Source organism: Saccopteryx bilineata, chromosome 1, assembly GCF_036850765.1.
Source record: "Saccopteryx bilineata isolate mSacBil1 chromosome 1, mSacBil1_pri_phased_curated, whole genome shotgun sequence".
Lineage (NCBI taxonomy): Eukaryota > Metazoa > Chordata > Mammalia > Chiroptera > Emballonuridae > Saccopteryx > Saccopteryx bilineata.
In genome coordinates this window covers 154,537,246-154,560,445 of record NC_089490.1, presented here as the reverse complement: position 1 = coordinate 154,560,445, position 23,200 = coordinate 154,537,246, and the positions used below count along the sequence as shown (strand labels likewise).

General features: G+C 47.3%; 1 protein-coding gene and 1 non-coding gene across 2 annotated transcripts in view; one reads left to right on the top strand and one right to left on the bottom strand.

Moving 5' to 3' along the window:
* The window catches only part of MAP2K2 (mitogen-activated protein kinase kinase 2), a 29,546-nt gene extending 12,962 nt beyond the window's left edge, over window positions 1-16,584 (bottom strand). The window contains exons 1-3 of the mRNA XM_066276010.1: window positions 16,137-16,584; window positions 11,607-11,817; window positions 2,403-2,549 (exon numbers count right to left, since the gene is read on the bottom strand). Of these exons, the coding sequence (XP_066132107.1) occupies window positions 2,403-2,549; window positions 11,607-11,817; window positions 16,137-16,228 (450 nt within the window). The 5' untranslated portion in view covers window positions 16,229-16,584. The remainder of the gene's footprint in view (window positions 1-2,402; window positions 2,550-11,606; window positions 11,818-16,136) is intronic.
* A 6,011-nt stretch (window positions 16,585-22,595) lies between these two features.
* On the top strand, window positions 22,596-22,702 carry LOC136321590 (U6 spliceosomal RNA). The gene has a single exon (XR_010728738.1). It is a non-coding gene; the product is annotated as a U6 spliceosomal RNA (small nuclear RNA).
* The last annotated feature ends 498 nt before the right edge of the window (window positions 22,703-23,200 follow it).

Sequence of the window (23,200 nt, the reverse complement as noted above, 5' to 3'; positions counted from 1 at the left end):
CTAAGGTGTCGCAATGCGCAACGAAAAACTAATGATTGATGCTTCTCATCTCTCCGTTCCTGTCTGTCTGTCCCTGTCTATCCCTCACTCTGACTCTCTCTCTATCTCTGTAAAAAAAAAAAAAAAAAAAAAGCTGCAGCTGGAGCCTCCCTGAGGGGAAATAAGAGCCAATTCCGAAATGACCGTGTGCAGAGATGAAACCTTGCTCTGCGCGGAGATGAATAGTTCCACATGTGGGATATTGACTAGGTAGGATGTCATGACGGTAAAAAAAGAGAAATGAAGGTGACAGAGAAATGAGAAATGGCCTTTGACGATGGTAATTATTTACTCAATGTCCTGTGTGACCTGGGCCAGGGGAAGACACTAACTACCACTGTCCTTAGCTTGACAGGCAAGAAGGGGTGAGACTCTCATCCAGTTACATGTTGAGAGTTGGGTGGTGAGATGGAGGCTTCACCCCAGGGTGCCATCTCCACTGCCATGTGGGGTGCCTTACAATATGGCACATGAACATATGAAGCAGAAATGTCCCACAAACAGGGAGAACCTATGCACACGTGGATCGATTCTGGAGGGGTTCATTTGACATGAAAATACTGTAAGGAACGGTGACAGCAAAGACTCTTTTGCTGCTTTAATGTCATTTTGTTCTCTTCGTGCCTTCCTCACCATGCCTCTCTCTTTAAGGCTCATTTCAATCTTGAAAATCAGTGGCCTCCAAGTTTTGTGGAGCATAAGCCCTATCAGGAGAAAGCGGGGGAGTGCAGGCCTCACCGTAGCATGCCTTTTCATTTGGGTATTATATATTTGGGCCCCGTTCTTGTATGCTCATTATAAAAGTGAACCAAAAAAATACAACTAGGAACTTTTAAATTAGGAGCACAATAAATAAATAGGCTGGCTAGCACTTGCCCGCTGCCTCCTGGTGGCTCCGACTGTGTGTTGCTGGGATGCAGAGCCTGGTGCTGGAGCCCATGTTTCACATTCACCAAGAACAGAAGGGGGAGTGGAGGGGTGCCACTTCCCCTTTTCAGTAAAGGAAAAAGGTGCCTTCAAATTCTCGCACTGTTCAGGGAGAACAGGTGGCCAAGAGCACTGGGGAGGAGGGCGGAGAAAAGTGAAGGAGGTGAGGGAGAAAACTGGGAGGGGGAAGGAGGAGGAGCTACTGTACCAAGTCTCCCCTCAGATCACAAAGTGACTTCCGTCCTTTCCCCTCCTTGATTCTTGTCTACACAGTGACTTTGCCCTTCAGGTAGGCAGACAGGATCACCCTCTCCCAGGTGAGGAACAGGACTCCTTCAGGGTGCTGCTTGGTGGGGATCTCTGGGATTTCAGAGGCAAGAAGGGAAGACAGGGAACACCTTCTGGAGGACACTCCCTCTGAGCTGTTACCCCAAGAAGCCTGCTCACAACAAATTCTTTGTAGGCACTTGCTCAAATTAATTTTCTGCCTTCATTACAAAACTGTCAGGGACAGCAATTGGCAAAGAGTAACTGAAGCCCTCATGGGCCGCATCCTGGTTTTGCAAGAGCCCCACGAGGCCTTACTCTGTCAGGCAGTCTGGTAACTGATCAACTGGGCTTAACAGAGGGTCTGTGGCATTTCCCCTAAGGCCCTCAGCTCTGACCACTTCTGCTTTTGTTACATCCAATTCCACCGATTTCTAAGCTTCAAGACCAGAGTTTCCTAACCAGGGGGTGCAGTCGACTCCACCGTGGTGGTTTAAGAAAAAGATGGGTGCATCTGCTCTACCCCAGAGCTTCTAATTCCACAGAACTGAGCAAGGTACAGACCCAGGTCCTTTCTTTGAAGCAGCTCCTGAACTGCTTTACTCTCTTTAAAAGACACTTTGGAGACATTGATCCAATTTCTATTCGCATGTACCCTTGGGCCCTGCCATTCCATTGGCAGGACTTCACCCCTCAGGGATGCCTGCTTCAATGCAAGACCATTCAAGGTAGCATCATTCAAAACAGGAAAGGGATCAGAAACAACTTCAGTGTCCCCAACAAAAGAGTTTAATAAGTTACCTTATAGTTACATACAGATGCCAAAACACCAGACGGTAGGGAAAAAGAGCTGGCTCTCTATATGCCAACAGGAAATGATTTCCACCTTGACCCACTGAAAGAGCAAAGTTGGGAGGAAGGCCTCTGGTGCGTAAAAATGAAAGAACTTATACACATATGTTTGTATGGTATTGACTATCTCCAGGAGGACTGCCTTGGAAAAAGGCATGCCGTGGCCTCTCAGGACAGAAGCCTAAGGGACACAGGCAGGGGACCTTCTTTTCACCAACCACCCTCTCATTCTACATGAACCCTTTATCCTGTTTTATCTCCCTGGTCTCTGGGGATATAGGCTGGCCTCTGGGTCCAGGGTGCCCCACTGAGCTCACCATGTGCTCCATGCAGATGCTGATCTCCCCATCGCTGTAGAAGGCCCCATAGAAGCCCACAATGTATGGGGAGTTACACTCATGCAGCACCTGCAGTTCGCGGATGATCTGATTCCGGATGGCTGGCTTGATCTCCAGGTGAATCAGCTGCAAGGAAATAAAAAGCGGATTCAGGAACAGGCCGCTAAAGGTAACCAGGAAGGGGTAGGGGGCTTCAGCCCTCTTGCCCTTGAAGTGCTCATGACAGCATTCAGGACCAGTCAGCAATCCACTCCTAGGTATCCATCTACCTAGGAGAACTGAAAACACATCTATACACAGACTTGTACATGTATTCACAACAGTGCGATTCACAATTGCTAAAACATGGAAGCAACCCAAGTGTCCATCAATTGGTGAACGGACAAACTAAATGTGGTCTATCCACACACTGGACTATTACTCAGCCTTGGTAAGGAGTGCAGCACCAACACTCACCACCAATGCTCAGTGAGAGAAGCCAGGCACCTAAGGCCACAGAGTACGTGACTCCATTTATGTGAAATGTCCAGAACAGGCAGATCCAGAGACAGGAAGTGGATTTGTGGTTGCCAGGGGCTGGGGCATCTTTTGGGGGTGATGGAAATATTCTAAAATTGGTGGTGGTGATGAATGCACAATGCTGTGAATATACTAAAAAACACTGAATTATATATACTCTAAAAGGGTAAATTGTTCTGTGAGTGAATTATATCTCAATAAAGCCGTTTAAAAAACAAAAAACCATCGGCCTGACCTGTGGTGGCGCAGTGGATACAATGTTGACCTGGAACCCTGAGATGCCGGTTCAAAACCCTGGGTTTGCCTGGTCAAGGCACATATGGGAGTTGATGCTTCCTGCTCCTTCCCTCTTTCTCAATCTCTCCCCTCCTCTCTAAAATGAATAAACAAAATCTTTAAAAAATCAACAAACATTTTTCAATTGGTTATAGGGGAAGCTCTGTCAAGAGGAGCTTTTTTCCCACCAAGTCACATGAAGTGCCAGCCTTTCCCAGGACCCAGCCCAGGGAATACCCTGGCAGGGGTGGCAGGGATTACTTCACTTCTGCTCAGCCCCTCATTCAGGGGTAGGTTTCTCTGGAGCCCTTCCCACCTCCAGGCTAGAGACAAAGGCAGAGAGAGCCTCTGGTTGCCTCCTGAGAATCCTACTTGCCCTTTCACTTGAGTTAAAGCCAGCAGCCAGAACGTCACCAAATTCATTACATTTCAAAAGCTAAGAAACTAAAGGGCAGAAAAGATAGCAGATAAAACACCAAGAGCTAAGCTTAACTACAAACTCTAAGCAGGCCAGGATCTACTGCTCACTGTTCAGCATATAGAGTGAGGGTTATGGTCCCAGGTCCTGGCTACTTAGAATACTAGATGCTCCAGCCATTGTGATAAGAAAAAGGTGTGGCCTAACCAGGCGGTGGCACAGTGGATAAACGTCAGACTGGGATGCAGAGGACCCAGGTTCGAGACCCCGAGGTCGCCAGCTTGAGCGTGGGCTCATCTGGTTTGAGCAAAAAGCCCACCAGCTTGAACCCAAGGTCGCTGGCTCCAGCAAAGGGTTACTCGGTCTGCTGAAGGCCCGCGGTCAAGGCACATATGAGAAAGCAATCAATGAACAACTAAGGTGTTGCAACGCACAATGAAAAACTAATGATTGATGCTTCTCATCTCTCTCTGTCCCTGTCTATCCCTCTCTCTGACTCACTCTCTGTCTCTGTAAAAAATAAATAAAAATTAAAAAAAAGAAAAAGGTGTGAATTTATGCCCCTTTGTCGGAGAGGCAGAGCCAGATCACAGGCATCTGAAAATGACTGCCATAAACTCAACAGATATTTACATAGAGCTGGTTACAATAGGGGTCAGTGATGAGGAGAAAGACAGCAGAGACATGCCATCAAGAGGACAAACAAGCAGGCGAAAACCCCAGTATGGTAGAGATGCCCTGATGGAGGAATCATGGAGAGACGACCCAGGGCTCAGGTGACACTGGGATCAACGTTCCAGGAAGAGGGACAAAGAGTTGCCTGTTTGAGGGCACCAAGGAACAAATGGGTGTGTACCAAGTTCAGTGGGGCACAGGGTACGTGTGGGGAGCACCACTTGCTCACAGGCCCAGACCAACGATTGTCACAACCTTGAGAACTGTGGCAGGTCCTAGCAGCAGGATTTTTAGTGCCCCAGCCATGCCTAGGCAGTGCCTTCTTAACTGGGAGCCTCCAGTCCTCAGAGCCCCTCAGGCATTTGCTTCTCCAGCCAACTTGCCTGCAGAGCCCAGCCCTGGCTATGTTCCCCGGGACACCCCCAGGACAGCAATCACACCAGAACTCCAGTACGCTCTCCTATGGCGGGACTGCATTTACAAGGAGATGTCTGACGTGCACACACATAAGTGCTTTGAAGGGGTGAGATGCTGGGTCTGAAAATGAAGCTCTAATGTTTGTGTGGAAGGAGGGAGGCTGATGGATCGGCAGGTACAGGGTGATGAAGACCCGTGCTGTTCAACAGAAACATACCATGAGTCACACATGTATTTTAAAAATCCTTCAGCTGCCATATTAATAAAGTAAAAAGCAGGTGAAAAAAATTTTCATGTCTTCTGCTTAACTCAAAGTTACAAAAAGTTATCAACGTGATCAACATAAAAATATTAATGAATTTTTTTCTTACAGAGCCCTTGAAATCTGGTGTTTTGGCACATATAACATACCCTGATTTAAACTGACCACATTTCAAGGGCTTAGTAGCTGTGTCACAGGTGAACGAGTACCAGGGGAGCAGGGATCCACCAGACTTCAGGGAAGAGGAAACTGGGCAGAACTAGATGGGATCCCAAAGGTCCTGGAAGCCTGAAGTCAGGGTGAATGTGGAACAAGGACCCAGGAAGCGAGAGGCTTTTGGGAAAGACGTGGTAAAGAGGGAATGTAGGGGCTGCTACAACATGATGTTTTAATGGGTCCATTATATCTGGGGCTTGTAAAACGAACTTTCTGGATTGAATAGGAGCCAGCGCTGAGGGTGTGTGAAGAAAGAGCAGAAACAGTCTGAGCACATGTGCTAACAATGTGCCCTGATGACAACAACCCTGGGGGGTTGGGATAACTGCCCCAACTGTACTGATTAGCAACTTCAGGTTCTGAGACATTAAATCTTGTTCCCAGAGACACAGCTGGTGAGTGACCAGGTCAGAATTGGGACTGAGCTCAGGGATTGCCAGAATCCATGCTTTCACAGCACCATTCTGGGGCTGAGGGAGACCCAATTGCTGATTAATTCAGAGTGGTGCTGGAAGTTCAAACCAGACCCATGCTGGTCTAGGAGTTTAAGGCAGTTTCTACTGCAGGATAGAGGATCTGAGCTATAAACAGAGGTGGGGGGCCTACAAACTAGGGAAAGAGGAACATAGATTCTGAAGGCAAAGCACTTACCACTTCCACAGTGTCAGGGTCAGCCACGAAGGTTCAAACTCAATTCAGATAAGACCCAAATGAGCCTCAGTTTTTTGTTTTTGTTTTGTTTTCAATTTTCTCACCTAAGTAAACTCCATATAAATGAGAGCATGTGTCAAGATTTTAAAAATGGCTTTGACACAGGGCAATCACTTGAAAGATGGCAGGTAGTGTTACTGTGTGGCCTTGGGTGGGTCACATGATGTTCATCACATGACCTTCATTGTAGAAGCCAAGTGCAAATTCCTTTGCTCCAAGTGTGTGTGTGTGTGTGGGGGTGTGTCAAAGGAGCCCTTCCTGCATAACAAACATGCTAAACTCCTCAAAGATCTCCCCTGGCAGAAGTCATGCAGAGGCTTTGTTCCTAGGGCCCTCAGAAGGATGCAGGTATTAACCTGATCAGATGGTAGCCTAGTGGATAGAGCACAGGCCTGGGACACTGAGGACCCAGGTTTGAAACCCTGAGGTCACTGGCTTGAGCGTGGGCTCATCTGGCTTGAGCAGTGGTGTACCAGCTTGAGCATGGGATCACAGACATGACCCTCATGGTCGCTGGCTTGAGCCCAAGGTCACTGGCTTAAATAAGGAGTCACCAGCTCAGCTGGAGGCCCCTCTCCCTGCAAGACATATGAGAAAGCAATCAATGAACAACCAAGGTGCCACAACAATGGGTTGATGCTTCTCATCTTTCCCTTTCTGTCTTTCTCTTTCTAGCTTGCTTAAAAAAAAAATGCAGGAGTTGGAGAGCCATATGAAGCCAGGAATTGGAGAGCCATATGAAGTCAAGAAAACATTCATGAATAGGCCTGACTGTAGAAATTGAGAGACCAGTTTTCTTGGGCCTTACTGAACTGGTCTTGCTGCTACCCCAGCCTGTCCTACTGGTTAGGATGATCCTCTGCCAATCACAGGGACCTGAGGGATGCTGGCCCACAGAGCAGGAGTCCTATGGGTGTCCAGGAGCTCCACCCAGCCTTTAGCCTCATACCTGCAGGCAGGCTGCCTTTGGAGATCTGATAAGCCTACAAACTTGGAATGTACAGAATTCATAACAGGCTTCCCAGGAAATTCGGAATTCCAACCACAGTGTGGAGGAGAGGCCACTGTTTCTTTTCTTTTTTTAAAAGATTTTATTTACTCATTTTAGGGGGGGGGGTGGAGAGAAGGGGAGGAGGAACAGGAAGCATCAACTCTCATATGTGCCTTGACCAGACAAGTCCAGGGTTTCAAACTGGAGACCTCAGTGTTCCAAGTTGATGCTGTATCCACTGTGCCACCACTGGTCAGGCATCACCACTGTTTCTTAAAAACCACTTTGTTTTGTCAATTTTCCCACCTGTGCTCTCAGCTGAATAAAGGCAACAGGCCTCCTGGGTGGATAGGCATCCGGATGGATTTTTAAAAGTGCCTGAACCCCACAGACAAGTCCAGGCCTCTTGGGCAATAGCGAGTTACAGCCCCAGACAACACAACACCCAGGTGGACAGCCTTCTTTTTCTTTTTTTTGTGCATGACAGAGACAGAGAGAAAGAGATAGGGAGAGGGACAGATAGGAAGGGAGAGAGAGATGAGAAGCATCAATTCTTTGTTGCAGTTCCTTAGTCTCCTTAGTTGTTCACTGATTGCTTTCTCATATGTGTCTTGACTGGGGGGAGGGGCTGCAGCAGAGTGAGTGACCCCTTGCTCAAGCCAGCAACCTTGGGCTTCAAGCCAATGACCTTTGGGCTCAAGCCAGCGACCATGGGGTCATATCTATGATTCCATGCTCAAGCCTATGACCCTGCGTGCAAGCTGGTGAGCCCCTGCTCAAGCCAGTGACCTTAGGGTTTCAAACCTGGGTCCTCTGCATCCCAGTCCAATGCTCTATCCACTGTGCTACTGCCTGGTCAGGTTGGACAGCCTTTTTTTTTTTTTTTTCCACAGAGGCAGAGATAGACAGGGACAGACAGACAGGAACAGAGAGAGATGAGAAGCATCAATCATCAGTTTCTCGTTGCGCGTTGCGACTTCTTAGTTGTTCATTGATTGCTTTCTCACATGTGCCTTGACCGTGGGCCTTCAGCAGACCGAGTAACCCCTTGCTGGAGCCAGCGACCTTGGGTCCAAGCTGGCGAGCTCTTTGCTCAAGCCAGATGAGCCCGCGCGCGACCTCGGAGTCTCGAACCTGGGTACTTCCGCATCCCAGTCCGACGCTCTATCCACTGCGCCACCGCCTGGTCAGGCAAAAAAAACCCCTCAATTCTTTTTTTTTTTAGAGAGGAGAGAGAGAGACAGAGAGAGACAGAGACGGGGGGAGGAGCTGGAAGCATCAACTCCCATATGTGCCTTGACCAGGCAAGCCCAGGGTTTCAAACCGGCGACCTCAGCATTTCCAGGTCGACGCTTTATCCACTACGCCACCACAGGTCAGGCTGGACAGCCTTTTTGTTCAGTGTATTTGCCAAATGCCTGCAAGCCCCTGTGCTGTTCTGACATTCTGCTGGGAGAAAGTTAAGATAGATTTGTTCTATACAGAACAAATCTAGGGTCCTGACCCCCATTCTTTGGATTTTTTAAAAAAACCTTTTTTATTTATTTTTATTTTCAAACAATGTTTATCACCTGATCAGGCGATGGTTTGAAACCTTGAGGTCACTGGCTTGAGCACGGCTCATCTGATTTGAGCAAAACTCACCAGCTTGAGCCCAAGGTCACTGGCTTGAGCAAAGGGTTACTCGGTCTGCTGTAGTCAACTCCCCCCGCCTCGTCAAGGCACATAAGAGAAAACAATCAATGAACTAAGGTGCTGCAACAAAGAATTGATGCTTCTCATCTCTCTCCCTTCTTGTCTGTCTGTCCTTATGTGTCCCTCTCTGTCTCTGTCACAACACACAAAATAAATGTTTATTACCTGACCAGGCGGTGGTGCAGTGGATAGAGCATCAGCCTGAGACACTGAGGATCCAGGTTCAAAACCCCAAGGTCACCAGCATGTTCATGGGCTCCTCTGGCTTGAGCGTGGGATCATAGACATGACCCCATGGTCACTGTCATGAGCAAAGGATCACTGGCTCAGCTGGAACCCACTGGTCAAGGCACATATGAGAGACCAATCAATGAACAACTAAGGTACTTTAACTATGAGTTGATGCTTCTCATCTCTCTCCCTTTCTGTCTGTCTTTCTCTCACTAAAAAAAAAAAAAAAAAATTATTTTATTGATTTTAGAGAGAGGAAGGGACATACTTTAGAAAGAGAGAGAGAGAAACACTGATCTGTTCCTGTATGTGCTCACCCAGGGATTGACCCGATAACCTCTGTGCTTCAGGACGATGCTCTAACCAACTGAGCTATTTGGCCAGGGTTAGATCTTTTTCTTTAAAAAATACTTTTTAGTTTGAAAAAATTAAAGAAGCACAGGGAAGCTGCAAAAACAGCTGAGTTCCATGTACTTTTCCCCCAGCTCCTCCCAATAGTAACATCTACCACTGAAAAAACATATCAGGAAATTGACATTGGGACAGCACCACTAACTTGACTACTTATCTGTCCCCATTTTAAACTAAGTCTTACTTTGCAGACTTTCATATAGTAGTAGACAAACTTTCAGATTCACATTTATACAAGGCACATCGGGAACAGGTGGACGATTTTTCAGCTGGCTTGAGAGAACCACTGGGTCCCTGATACAAACTGACCAGCACTGTTCTCAAGTATGCCCCTACCCCGGTCATTGTCTGAATCCCAAATCTGCCTTTTATTCCTGGTGCCTCAGGCAACGGCAAGACTAGAGATTTCTGGGGCTGCTCTGGTTTTGAAAAGGCTATCTGCCTGACCAGGCAGTGGCACAGTGGATAGAGCGTCGGACTGGGATGCGGAAGGACCCAGGTTCGAGACCCCGAGGTTACCAGCTTGAGCACGGGCTCATCTGGTTTGAGCAAAAGCTCACCAGCTTGGACCCAAGGTCACTGGCTCCAGCAAAGGGTTACTCGCTCTCCTGAAGGCCCACGGTCAAGGCACATATGAGAAAGCAATCAATGAACAACTAAGGTGTCGCAACACGCAACGAAAAACTGATGATTGATGCTTCTCATCTCTCTCCTTTCCTGTCTGTCTGTCCCTGTCTATCCCTCTCTCTGACTCTGTCTCTGTAAAAAAAAAAAAAAAAAAAAAGAAAAGGCTATCTGTACTAAGTGGACAGAAACAGGTTTCAGGAGGGAGGGGAGTGCTCTAGGGCAGTGGTCCCCAATCCCCGGGCCACGGACCAGTACCGGTCTGTGGGCCATTTGGTACCGGTCCACAGAGAAAGAATAAATAACTTACATTATTTCCGTTTTATTTATATTTAAGTCTGAACAATGTTTTATTTTTTAAAAATGACCAGATTCCCTCTGTTACATCCGTCTAAGACTCACTCTTGACGCTTGTCTCGGTCACGCGATACATTTATCCGTCCCACCCTAAAGGCCGGTCCGTGAAAATATTTTCTGACATTAAACCGGTCCATGGCCCAAAAAAGGTCGGGGACCACTGCTCTAGAGGCAAGAGAAGTAGCTACAGAGCTAAATCCCAATGGAGACCAAGCATACCATTCCCAGGAAAGGTGAGACCTGCACTGATCCACAGGGCATGGGGTAAACAGGTTTCTAAGAATACAATTTGGAAATGACAGGACAGTGAGCTTGCAGAAAAAGGTGGCCTTCTATGTCTGAAAGAACACGACTGCATGAACTAAATGATTTGTCAACATGAAGTCCTCCCCCTCCCGTCATGTGTTTAGGAGGGGGAGGACTTCCTAGATGGGAGGATATTCCTAGATGGTCATACCTTCCTTTTCACTCCCTACATCTCCCAGGGGTTATTCCCACATGTTTAGTGGGAGGCTGCATTATGGCACAGGAGCCCAGATGAGGGAGGCTTGGGACTTTTCAAAGCCAAGGTCTGTACTAAAGGGTGGGATGATGATTGATTTAATATGTCCACAGTATCCAATTGTTTGGTCAAACACCAGTCGAGATGTAACTGCGAAGGAATATTTTAGATGTGATTTAACATGGAAATCACCTCACTTTAAGAAAAGCAGATGTCCCTCCCAAAAGTGAGTGGCCTAAGAAAAAAGGCTGAGGTCCCCCAAGGAAGAGGGAATTCTGCCTTCAGATAGCCTATGGGTTTGAGCTGCAACATCAGCTCTTCCCTGGGTTTCCAGCTTGCTGGCCTACCCTGCAAACTTCAGATTTGTAATGATTGTATAACCTAACATCTTAAAATACCTCTACCTCATAGTGGTTCTGCTTCTCTGGAGAACTCCGACTAATATAGATGGTTTAGTTACCCCATACTGAGGCACCACTGCAGCAGAGGCCCTGTCTTGGGTCTTCAGTGTTTTCTTCTGATTGTGAAGTCAGGGTGATGCTAGCCTTAAGAGGACTTGAATCTCTTCCTTTCTTACCGAAAACTCTACTCACTTTCTGGGAATTTGAATTTAAGCAGTCCCCAAAGGTAGAAGTCAGTAATGGAAGGGAAGAGGTCTTTGAGGAAGGCCAGCATTGCCACATTGTAACTGGAAGTTAAGCTTTTTCAGGAATGAGAACCCATTGCTGATGAGAGAGCTTCTGAGCCCAGGAGCCAGTCAGAAGGCAGAGGCTGGCACCTTTCCAACTGCTCTCTTGTTTCCAGGGGATCTGCCCCAACCACATGCCACCCACAGAACATACAGACAGAACGTTAATGCCCAACTTGCCACCTCTCACCTTTCTTGCCATAATGAGGCCTGAAGGTCTGTGCTGAACCTTGGTGACCACCCCGCCATTCCCGGCTCCTAGCTCCGAGATCCTTTCGAAGTCATCATCTTTGAGCTCCCCAACTTTGGCCTTCTGGGTGAGGAAGGCTTCTAGCCGCTTCTTCTGCTGCTCATCAAGCTCTAGCTCCTCTAGCTTCTTCTGGAGGTCCACCAAGTTTGCTCTGCAGAGACCCCAGGGTAAGGGTTAGTGAAGAGTGTTGCGAGCTGCCAAAATGACTCAACCTGAACTAAGGATACGATGTAGCCACTGAGTATCAGGCCCTGGGTTTGCAGTCAGGAGGATGCAGAGATGAATCAGACTTGATTCTTGGGCCTGCGGGGACAGTGATCTAGCAGAAAAGAACGACCACCTGCAGACACACAGCTGACCAGAAGAGAAGGCTGGTTCCCTTAGAACTGAGGCCATAGTCTATCTCCCTACTCACAAAGGATAGGGGACCTCAGGAGCTGCTCTCCCTGCTCACAAGGCTAATTAGGGGACCTCAGGACCTGAAGGACCAGCTCTAGCTCTGTGGCCTTGGAATCAGACTCAGAAGCCCTCTTTCCCAATACACAGGCTCCCAACCACACTGGGAGGAGACATGAAACTGGGGAGATATGATGAGGCATCAGACAAGTGAAGGCCTAGCCAGAATGCTGGTCTTCATGAGGATGAAAGAGCAAACTCATTTTAAGTGGCCTCAGAGCAAAAAACAAGAAGCAATGAGCAGAAGATAGAAGTTGTAATTTACCTGAATTACAAATGGGCTCTGGAGGGGAGAAGAAGAGGGAGGGGCCTGATTTAAACAGTGCAGACAATTCCAGGCATTCCAATCAACCAGCACATCCTTATTATAACTTGAGCATTACTGAAAACATTAGGCATTTATGCACATACACATTCCTGGGACTGGTTATGAAAAAACTCACATGTATAATGCACTTTATTGGGTGACTCAAGGAGTTATCAAAGGAAATTCAAAGACAACCAGCTATTTTAACTAATGCCTTAAGTTTGAACCAAATCCTGGAGTAAAAGCAGCTGCCCGTAACAGGCAGGTAGACTTTAGCTTGATGCACACAAGAACTAATCTAGTGCCATCCAAAAGATAGAATATAAGCAACATGTGCAATTTAACATTTATAGCCACATTAAAAAATCCGTATCAGGTGAAATTAATTTCAATACATTTGCTTTAACCTATCAAATATAATTTTCTTTTTTCTTTTTTTTTTTATAGAGACATAGAGAGTCAGAGAGAAGGATAGATAGGGACAGACAGACAGGAACAGAGAGAAATGAGAAGTATCAATCATCAGTTTTTCGTTGCGACACCTTAGTTGTTTATTGATTGCTTTCTCATATGTGCCTTGACTGTGGGCCTTCAGCAGACCAAGTAACCCCCCGTGCTCGAGCCAGCAACCTTGGGTCCAAGCTGGTGAGCTTTTTGCTCAAACCAGATGAACCCGTGCTCAAGCTGGCGACCTCGGGGTCTCGAACCTGGGTCCTCTGCATCCCAGTCCGATGCTCTATCCACTGCGCCACTGCCTGGTCAGGCTCAAATATAATTTTCAGTGTGCAATAAATATAAACAAATTGATGAATATTTATTTTACTTTTTTTCATATTAAGTCCTTGAAATCTGGGACGCATATTATACTTACAGTTCCTCTGAATTTGGACAAACCACATTTCAAGTGCCTACTGTGCCAGAGAGTAAGTGCAGCTCTGAGAAAAGTTTCTACCAAAGAATGGGCCACCTTGGGAAGTCCTCAGCCACCAATTCCTGAGGGTGTTTAAACCAAGGTTGCTGCCCACCCAGGGAAAATCTCACAGAGGGGATTCGATCAGGGGATTGAAGGGGGAGCCTGGTTGCCCTCTTAGGAACTTTCCAACCCCTATGTGACTATGACCAGCCTACAACTTAAAGAAGTTTGAGCAAAGGGGCAAACAGGACAGGAATGAAATGATCTGCCACTGGGCAATGTCACCTGAGCTGGTATTGCAAGAAGTGGCTGGAAGCCGGGAGAAGGGGGGGCAAGGTAGAGATGGGGTCAGGGATGTCATTTCCTGAGCAAGTACCAGAGCTTTATAAACATCATCACACTACCTTCTTTAATTCTCATGATCCTCCTGGGAGGTGGGTCTCTTGTACACCCAGCCCACACATAAGAGAACAGGCCCAGAGAAGTTAAGTAACTAGCCAGAGTCACAATGTAAGGAAGTGGCAGTGTCTGGAATCAAACCTGTATTCTTCCTGATTGCACAGCCTGTACTTATGGCCCTGCTTATTACACTGTCCCTCTGAGCCAGGAACAGGGGCCTAGTAGGTGTTCACTGAATGCCAGGTGAACCAAGACCTCGATAAAGAAGGAATGAGAAGAATTCCGACGGGAAAAAAGAGGAAAGGCAAAGAAATGAATGGATGTGACACACAGTTCCTTCACTGGAGGGTTGAGAGGCAACTTTTTTTTTTTTTTTTTACAGAGACAGAGCGAGAGTCAGAGAGGGACAGATAGGGACAGACAGACAGGAACAAAGAGAGATGAGAAGCATCAACCATTAGTTTTTCGTTGCGACACCTTAGTTGTTCATTAATTGCTTTCTCATATGTGCCTTGACCACGGGCCTTCAGCGGACCGAGTAACCCCTTGCTCGAGCCAGTGACCTTGGGTCCAAGCTGGTGAGCTTTTGCTCAAATCAGATGAGTCGGCACTCAAGCTGGCGAGCTTGGGGTCTCGAACCTGGGTCCTTGGCATCCCAGTCCAACGCTCTATCCACTGTGCTACCGCCTGGTCAGGCAAGAGAGGCAACTTTTAAGGGCAGACTCTGGAAGGTCTCCAGCACTGCCCTATGACATCTAAAATGTATTCTGGAGTCAGCTGATTATTCCATTTTAAATTTAATGGCAACTCAACTGTGGCTGTAAAAAACCCTGGAATCCCAATGGCCGGCTTCCTCTACTAGTGGAATTCTTGCAGGGATGGAAATCAGACACACCACATAAAAGAAAGAGAATATGAAGAAAGAACTGTTTTGTAAGAAGAGGAGTGGATTTCTGAATATAAGAAACACATCCCCACATGAGGTATGTGCTTGGAGACAGAGAAAGATGTCAACTTTCACACATATACATCAAGACTCACCTCTAAACCCTCACCCTGCCCCTCACCCAGGCTGCAGAAAGCCAAGTCTCCTGAGAGGCACAAATACACCATTTGCCCATCACATATGATTCTCATGGAGTCATACTACAAGTACAGCAAAGGAACCCCAGTCAGGGGCCTCTGGGACTGTCCTGCTCTCCTCCACCATGCAGAACAGGAGTGGAGAGGCCACAGGGATGGACTTCTGGGGCCAAGCAGTAACCCTCACGTGACCTCCCAAGCATGTTTATCCTCACACAGTAAGATTCTGCCATCATGTAACCCCACTACCCCAGGATGCTCCTTTCACTGTCCCCTTTCTCACAAATCCTCCTGTCTCCCTCAATTGCTTCAAACCCTCAAACCTGCACTTTTCCAGCCCGTTGAGGCTTTGCTAATTCATTCAGTTTATAATCTCTGCTTATCTGCTGTCAGGAATCCCAGCAGGCACCCCACTTCTTTCCTCTGTTTCCTATTTCCCACCCACACCCTTCCCTTCCAAATACCCTCACTTCCTGCTTTTCCAGCCTCCTCACTGCTTTCACCAGCTTCAGGGGCTTCACTCCCACCCCCAACTAACAGAATTCTCTCAGGCTTCCTTCCCCCCAATTCCCTCAGAGAGCCTACCCTTCAGGGATCCCCTCCACATCCCCATCATTCAGGCAACCCCTTCCCTTTTCCTGGTCTTGTATGGACTTCCTCACCCCACCCTCACTCTTAAGGGTCTCACTCATCCCGTTCTGGGTATGCAAGGACCCACTCTCTCTACTTCACTATTCGGAAACTTCCCCCATTTTTATTTCAATTCTTGGGACTGCCTAACCCATCCTCTCCCCTCAGGAACCCTCCCCCCAACTATCACCTTGCATTCACTACTCAGGGATCCCCCTAACTCCGGTCTCACTATTCAGTGACCCCCACACCCCAACTTCTTCCTGCAGGGACCTTATTTCACCGATTCATTACTCAGGGACCCCCTGACCAAAACTTCACTAGTTAGGGCCCCACACGTCCTCTTTTCCCCACAGGAACCTCCCCTCAATCTGACCTCCCTACCAGGCCTCCCGGTGGACTTCACCACTCAGGGACTCCACGCCTCCCAACCCATTCTCTCTTCTTAGGGACCCTCCCCCAACCTCACCACCAAGGGGGAACTCCTTCCGCTGCCCTCAGGACTCAGGGACCTCCCCATCCCATCCTCTCTTCTCAGGACCTCTTCCCCAGACCTCACCACTCAGGGACTCCCCCACATTCCACCCCGTCTTCTCAGGGACCCCCCCCCCCAACTCCCGATCTTCCTACTCAGGGACCACCCCCCCACCCACCCGTCCTCACCCCAGCCTGGCCCACTCACTCGGAGGCGCCCTCGCTGGTGGGGGACGGGCCCTCCGCGATGGCGGAGTTGATGGTGAGCGCCGGCAGCACCGGCTTCCTCCGGGCCAGCATCGGGTCTCCGCGGGCCGGCGGCAGCGGAGCCTCTAACCGGGGCCCATAGGGGGCGGGCCGGGAGCGGGCGGCGCCAACACGATCGCGGAGCTAAGACCGCGGCCTAGGCTGGCACCGGGGCGGCGAGGGCGGGAGGCACTGCGGACCGCGCGTGATGGGCACCGAGGCTGAGGTCGATAAGTCGCCGCCGCTGAAGCCCGACCCAGGCTGACGCTGCAGCGGGAGCCCGGGAGGCACAAGGCAGGGAGGGGGAGGGACGAGATCGCGGACCGGCCTCTCGCGAGAGACAGCTCCGTGAATCGCGAAATGTTCTGCAGGGTCCCTCGTCCGGGCACCCGCCTCAGGCCGCCACCCGGAAGGGAAAAGGGGAGGAGACCCACCGAGGAGGTGCCCGGAGCGTGCGCACTCGCTCACCTCCCACCGCGCGTGTGCACAGGCTCCTGAGATGCTGGGCGGGGAGGCAGGTGAGGGCAAGGTGAGAAGTTAGCGGTGGGAAAGAAGAGCTCGAGCAGGTGAATAGGGGAAACGTCCGAGCCTCAGAGACTTGTGGGGACTACATGAACCACTAAACTCTCCACAAATTGTGGGAGACCCAGAGTCAAATGAAGTCTTTTTGGCCAATTATGGACACATACACACAAAACACACAGCCCCCACCAACTCATAATCCCATTCGTTTGTGAAAGAAAGGTATTTTTATTAAAAAACACACAAAACATTTTATTGTGGTAAATATACATAACAAAATTTACTTATTTATTTATTTTACCATTTTTAAGTGTACCCTTCAGTGGCATTAACCATTAAGTGCATTCACACTGTTGTGCAAACACTGCCACCATCCATCTCCAGAACTTTTCCATCTTCCCAAACGGAAACTCAGTTTCCATTAAACACTAACCGCTCTTTTCCTCCCTTAACCCCTGGCACCCACCATTTACTTTCATCTCTATGAATCTGCTATGAATCTGATTCATACGACTGAAATTACACAGTATTTGTCCCTTTGTGTCTCACTTCACTCAGCATATCTTAAAAGTTCATCTACAATTGTAGAAGATATCAGAATTTACTTTCTTTTTTAAGAGGGAGAGAGAGACAGACAGACAGACAGTGACAGACAGGAAGAAAGAAAGATGAGAAGCATCAACTCATGGTTGTGGCACTTTAGTTCATTGGTTCCTTCTTTCATATGAGCCTTGACCAGGGGCTCCAGCTGAGCCAGTGACCCCTTGCTCAAGCCAGTGAACTTTGGGTTCAACCCATTGACCATGGGTCATGTCAATGATTCCACATTCAAGTGGGTAAGCTTGTGCTCAAGCCAGTGATCTCGGGGTTTCGAACCTGGGTCCTCAGTGTCCCAGGCTGATGCTCTATCCACTGCACCACTACCTAGTCAGGCCCTCAGTTATTCTTTTAACAGTTAATTTCCAATGCTTTTTATGTGCTAGATCCTGTGCTGGGCACCAGAGATAAAACTTTTAAAAATAGATATACAATATGTATACACATAATTGCAAAATATGACAATGCTATAAAAGTGCAAAGATGTAACCATAGCTCTTCCCTGATTAAAACTACTCCCAGACATGCCTGTTCCACTACTTCTACAATCTGGGACTTTTTAGTTTTGCCTCTTGCTTCCACTCACCTAAAATTCAGGAGAATGCTCAGCTGGCCTCAGATGATGTTGTGACCTTTCCCAGCTCTGGGCATTTTCACCTTCATCCTGTTCTGCAAATTGATCTTTCAGGCATATTTTATTTAGGCTATGTATGCTTATAGTCTTTTTTATTGGGTTATGGTAGCTTCATATAATAAATGCACAGTTCTTTTTTTGTTGTGTGTGACAGAGACAGAGATAGGGACAGACAGACAGAAAGGGAGAGAGATGAGAAGCATCAATTCTTTGTTGAGGCACCTTAGTTATTCACTGATTGCTTTCTCACATGTGCCTTGACCAGGGGGCTCCAGTAGAGCAAGTGACTCCTTGCTCAAGCCAGCACCTTTAGGCTCAAGCCAGCAACCATGGGATCAGGTCTATGATCCTACACTCAAGCCAGCGACCCCACACTCAAGCTGGTGAGCCCGGGCTCAAGCCAGTGACCTCGGGGTTTCAAACCTAGGTCCTCAGTGTCCCAGTCCCACACTCTATCCACTACTCCACTGCCTGGTCAAGTGCACAGTTCTTGAGTGTTTAATATTTTGAGCTTTTACAATTGTATGCACCTACGTGACCATTCCTGGAAACAAGACAGAGAACATTTACATCACTCTAGTTTCTTCAGTGCCCTCTTCAGTTAATTCCCCTTACCCCACCTAGCAGTAGTGTGCTGGTAAATGTTTAACAGTGGACGTTTGAAATGAGAGAGAGGGCAGGAGAGAAGGAGAGAGAGAGAGAGATATTGATTGATTTGTAATTTGTAACATTACACCATTTTTTTGCTGTAAATATTTTTACCACAGCTGATTATCATGCAATTGGAAAGAATGTTAACAATGGGCACCTTTGAGCTAGGGCAAGCTGACTGTAGCACACCACTACCCAGAGATACCCTAGATTCTGGTTCCTATCCCCGTAGATAGTTTTGAGATTGACTCAAGTGGTTGCATCTAACAGTACTTTGTTCTCTTTTTAAACATTTTTTATTCAGTGAGAGTAGGGGAAGCAGAGACAGACTCCCACATGCACCCTGACTGTGATCCACCCAGCAAGCCCACCAGGGGGCGATGCTCTGCCCATCTGGGGCGTTGGTCCATTGCTCAACGGAGCTCTTAGTGCCTCATGTGAGGCCATGGAGCCATCCTCAGTGCCCAGGGCCAACTTGCTAGAACCATTTGCCCCATGGCTACGGTTGGGGGGGGCAGAGAAGGGAGAAGGAAGGAGGGAGAGGTGAGAGGGGGAGGAGTGGAGAAGCAGATGGTCGCTTTTCCTGTGTGCCCTGACTGGAAATCGAACCCAGGACTTCCACATTCAGCCCGACACTAAGCCAACCAGCCAGGACAGTCTTTTTTTAATTTTCAGCCTGACCTGTCATGGTTCAGTGGATAGAGCATTGACCTGGAATGTTAAGGTTACAGGTTCGAAATCCCAGGCTTGCCTGGTCAAGGAACATTTGGGAAACAACGAGTTGGTGTTTCCTGCTCCTCCGCAGTCCTTTATCTCTCTCTCTTCCCTCTCAAAAATCAATAAATAAAATTGTGGGTTTAAAAAAAAAATCAGAATTTTCAGTTTTCCTTAGTTCCTACTGGGGGTCTTAAATTTTGTTGTTGTTTTTTTGCAGGGACAGAGAGAGAGTCAGATAGAGCAGGGGCCCCCAAACTTTTTACACAGGAGGCCAATTCACTGTCCCTCAGACCGCTGGAGGGCCAGACTATAAAAAAACTATGAACAAATCCCTATGCACACTGCACATATCTTATTTTAAAGTAAAAAAAACAAAACAGGGACAAATACAATATTTAAAATAAAGAACAAGTAAATTTAAATCAACAAACTGACCAGTATTTCAATGGGAACTATGCTCCTCTCACTGACCACCAATGAAAGAGGTGCCCCTTCCGGAAGTGCAGCAAGGGCCAGATAAATGGCCTCAGGGGGCCGCATGCGGCCCGCGGGCCATAGTTTGGGGACCCCTGAGATAGAGGGATAGATAGGGACAGACAGATAGAAACGGAGAGAGATGAGAAGCATCAATCATCAGTTTTTCATTGCGACACAGTAGTTGTTCACTGATTGCTTTCTCATATGTGCCATGACTGTGGGCCTTCAGCAGACTGAGTAACCCCCCGCTCGAGCCAGTGACCTTGGGTCCATGCTAGTGAGCTTTTTGCTTGAGCCAGATGAGCCCACACTCAAGCTGGCAACCCCGGGGTCTCGAACCTCGGTCCTTCCTCATCCCAGTCCGACGCTCTATCCACTGCGCCACTGCCTGGTCAGGCCCTACTGGGGGGTCTTAGCTGACGTGCTACCTTTTTTCTAAAGATGAATTCTGCTGCTTCCTGCTACTTCCCTACATCTCAGCATTCCCAGTGCACCCTGTTTATTTCTGGTGGATGGCTCTTGCTCCATTCTGATTCACATCCCTGCTCTTGAATTTTGCCTTTCCTACTAGTTATGAATGTTTTGAGGGCATGAAGATGTTGGATTTGTTTCTTTCTCTTCCTGTCCAGTTTCTTGGAGTTGAAGCTTCACATATAAATGCTACTTGAATAAGTGAAATGAGTGTTCCTGTCCTTGGGAGATCCATTTCCTGCTAATTACTGATTCTCAACACTTGTTATAGAACATGAGGTTTTATTATTGAGGTTACAGTACAGACACACTCCCTCCACCTCCTGTACTATCTTTATTAGTGAGCACATTTTTGCTCTGTGACTTCTCTCTGTTACATATCTCTCTACTTATCACTGCTTCCAATCACATCATTCTTAGTACATCTGTTCCCTAGTCCCAGAGACTTAGTTGGCTCCTAAATTACTCCTCCCACCCCCAGAAAATAAATTGCTAATAGCTTTGTTGATAGTCAATCCAAGATGCCATTTATCTTGTTTAGGCACAATCTAGCATTAATATCACATGTGTACACACTTTCTATCTCCAAATACACCCTGAACTTTATCTCTGTCACCTGTGCAATAGATTAACTGAAAGAACGGCTGACCCTACCCCTTTGAGAAACAATTTAGTACTACTGGAAATACCCTATGACCCAGGAATTCTACTCTTAGGCATATAACCTAGGAAACTTTTGCCCTTGTATAACCAGGAGACACACACACTAATGTTCTTGAGGGAACTTATCTGGAAATGATACAGATATCCATCAATGGAAAAATATGTCAGCTTTGGCTGGTTGGCTCAGTGGTAGAGCATTGGCCCAACTTGTGTATGTGCTGGGTTAGATTCATAGTCAGGGGACACGCTGCTTCTCCACCCCTCCCCTTCCCCCTTCTCTCTCTCTCTCTCTCTCTCTCTCTCTTTCTCTCTTTCTTTCTCTCTTCTTCTCCCACAGGATGACTTGACTGATTCAAGTGCATGCACCCCAGGAGCTGAGCATGGCTCTGTGGAGTCTCAGCCTTAATGCTAAAAATAGCTCGGTTGTGAGGATGGCCCCAGATGAGCAAAAGCATCAGCCCCAGATAGGGGTCTCCAGGTGGATCCCAGTTGGGGCATATATGGGAGTCTGTCTTTCTATCTCCCCTCCTGTCACTTGGAAAATAAAAATTTAAAAAGAAAGAAAGAAAAATATGTCTTAGAATAGTCTCACAAAGAAATATTAACCAACAGAAGACTCACAAATGACAACACACACAAAAAAAGTCTTAGGATAAGCTACCTGGCCAGGTGTCTCAGTTGATTAGAACATCCTGATATGCTCATTTGTGGGTTCAATCCCTGGTCAGGGTACGTACAAGAAGCAACCAGTGAATGCACAACCAATTGGAACAGTAAATTGATGTTTCTTTCTCTTCCCCTCTCCCCCTCTCCCCCAAAAATCAATCAATAAAAAAAAAAAATTAAGCCTGACCCAGCGGTGGTGCAGTGAATATAGTGTCAGACAGGAACACAGAGGACCCAGGTTTGAAACCCTGAGGTCACTGGCTTGAGCACGGGCTCACCAGTTTGAGCGAGGGGTCACTGGCTTGAGCGTGGGACCATAGACATGACCCCATGATTGCTGGCTTGAAGCCCAAAATTGCTGGCTTGAGCAAGGGGTCACTGGCACAGATGGAGCCCCCTAATCAAGGCACATATGAGAAAGCTGTCAATGAACAACTAAAGAGCCACAACAAAGAGTTGATGCTTCTCATCTCTCTTCCTTCCAGTCTGTCTGTTCCTATCTGTCCCTCTCTCTGTAACTCTCTGTCTCTGTCACACACACACACAAAAAGAATAATGTCCATTGTAGCAATGTGAATTCTCTGATTTGGTGGCTATATAGGATGTTATCTTTGGGGAAAGCTGCGTCAAAGGTACAGGGGAACACTGTACTATTTTTTACAACCTCTTTTATTTTTTTGCTAAGAGCGAGAGACAGAGAGACAGGAAGGGAGAGAGATGAAAAACATCAGCTTGTTGTTGTGGCACCTTAGTTGTTCATTAATTGCTTCTCATACGTGCCTTGACCGGGGTTGGGGGGGGTTTGGGGTGGTGGTGGCTCAAACTGAGCCAGTGATCCCATGCTCAAGTTGATGAGTCTGCACTCCAGCTGGATGAGCTCATGCTCAAGCCAGCAACCTTGGGGTTTGGAACCTGGGAACTCAGCATCCCAGGTCGACGCTCTATCCACTGCGCCACCACCGGTCAGACTATTTTTTTACAGCTTTTATATGAGCCTAAAATTATTTCAAAGTTAAAAATTAAGTGCTCGCTTCGGCAGCACATATACTAAAATTGGAACGATACAGAGAAGATTAGCATGGCCTCTGCGCAAGGATGACATACAAATTCGTGAAGCGTTCCATATTTAAAAAAAAAAAGTTAAAAATTTTTTAAAAGGGACAATATGGTAGTTCCTCAAAAAATTAAACAGAACTAACATGTGATTCAGCAATTCCACTTTTGAGTATATGCCCAAGAGAACTGAAAGCAGGGACTCAAACAAATACTTAAACACTCATATTTATAGCAGCACACTTCACAGTAAACAAAAGATGGAAACAACCCAAGTGTCCATCAACAGATGAGCTGATAAAGAAGATGTGGTCCATCTACAATGGAATATTATTCAGCCTTAAAAAAAGGAAATTCTGACACCTGCTACAATGTGAATGAACCTGGAGGACATTATGCTTAGTGAAATAAACCAGTCACAAAAGGACGATTAGTATGATTCCTTATAGGAGGTCCTCGGAGGAGTCAAATCTTACATAAAGACAGTAGAATGGTGGGTGCCAGTGGCTGGGGGAGCATAAATGGGGAACAATTAGTTAATAGATACTCGGTTTCCTTTTCAAACAATGACAATG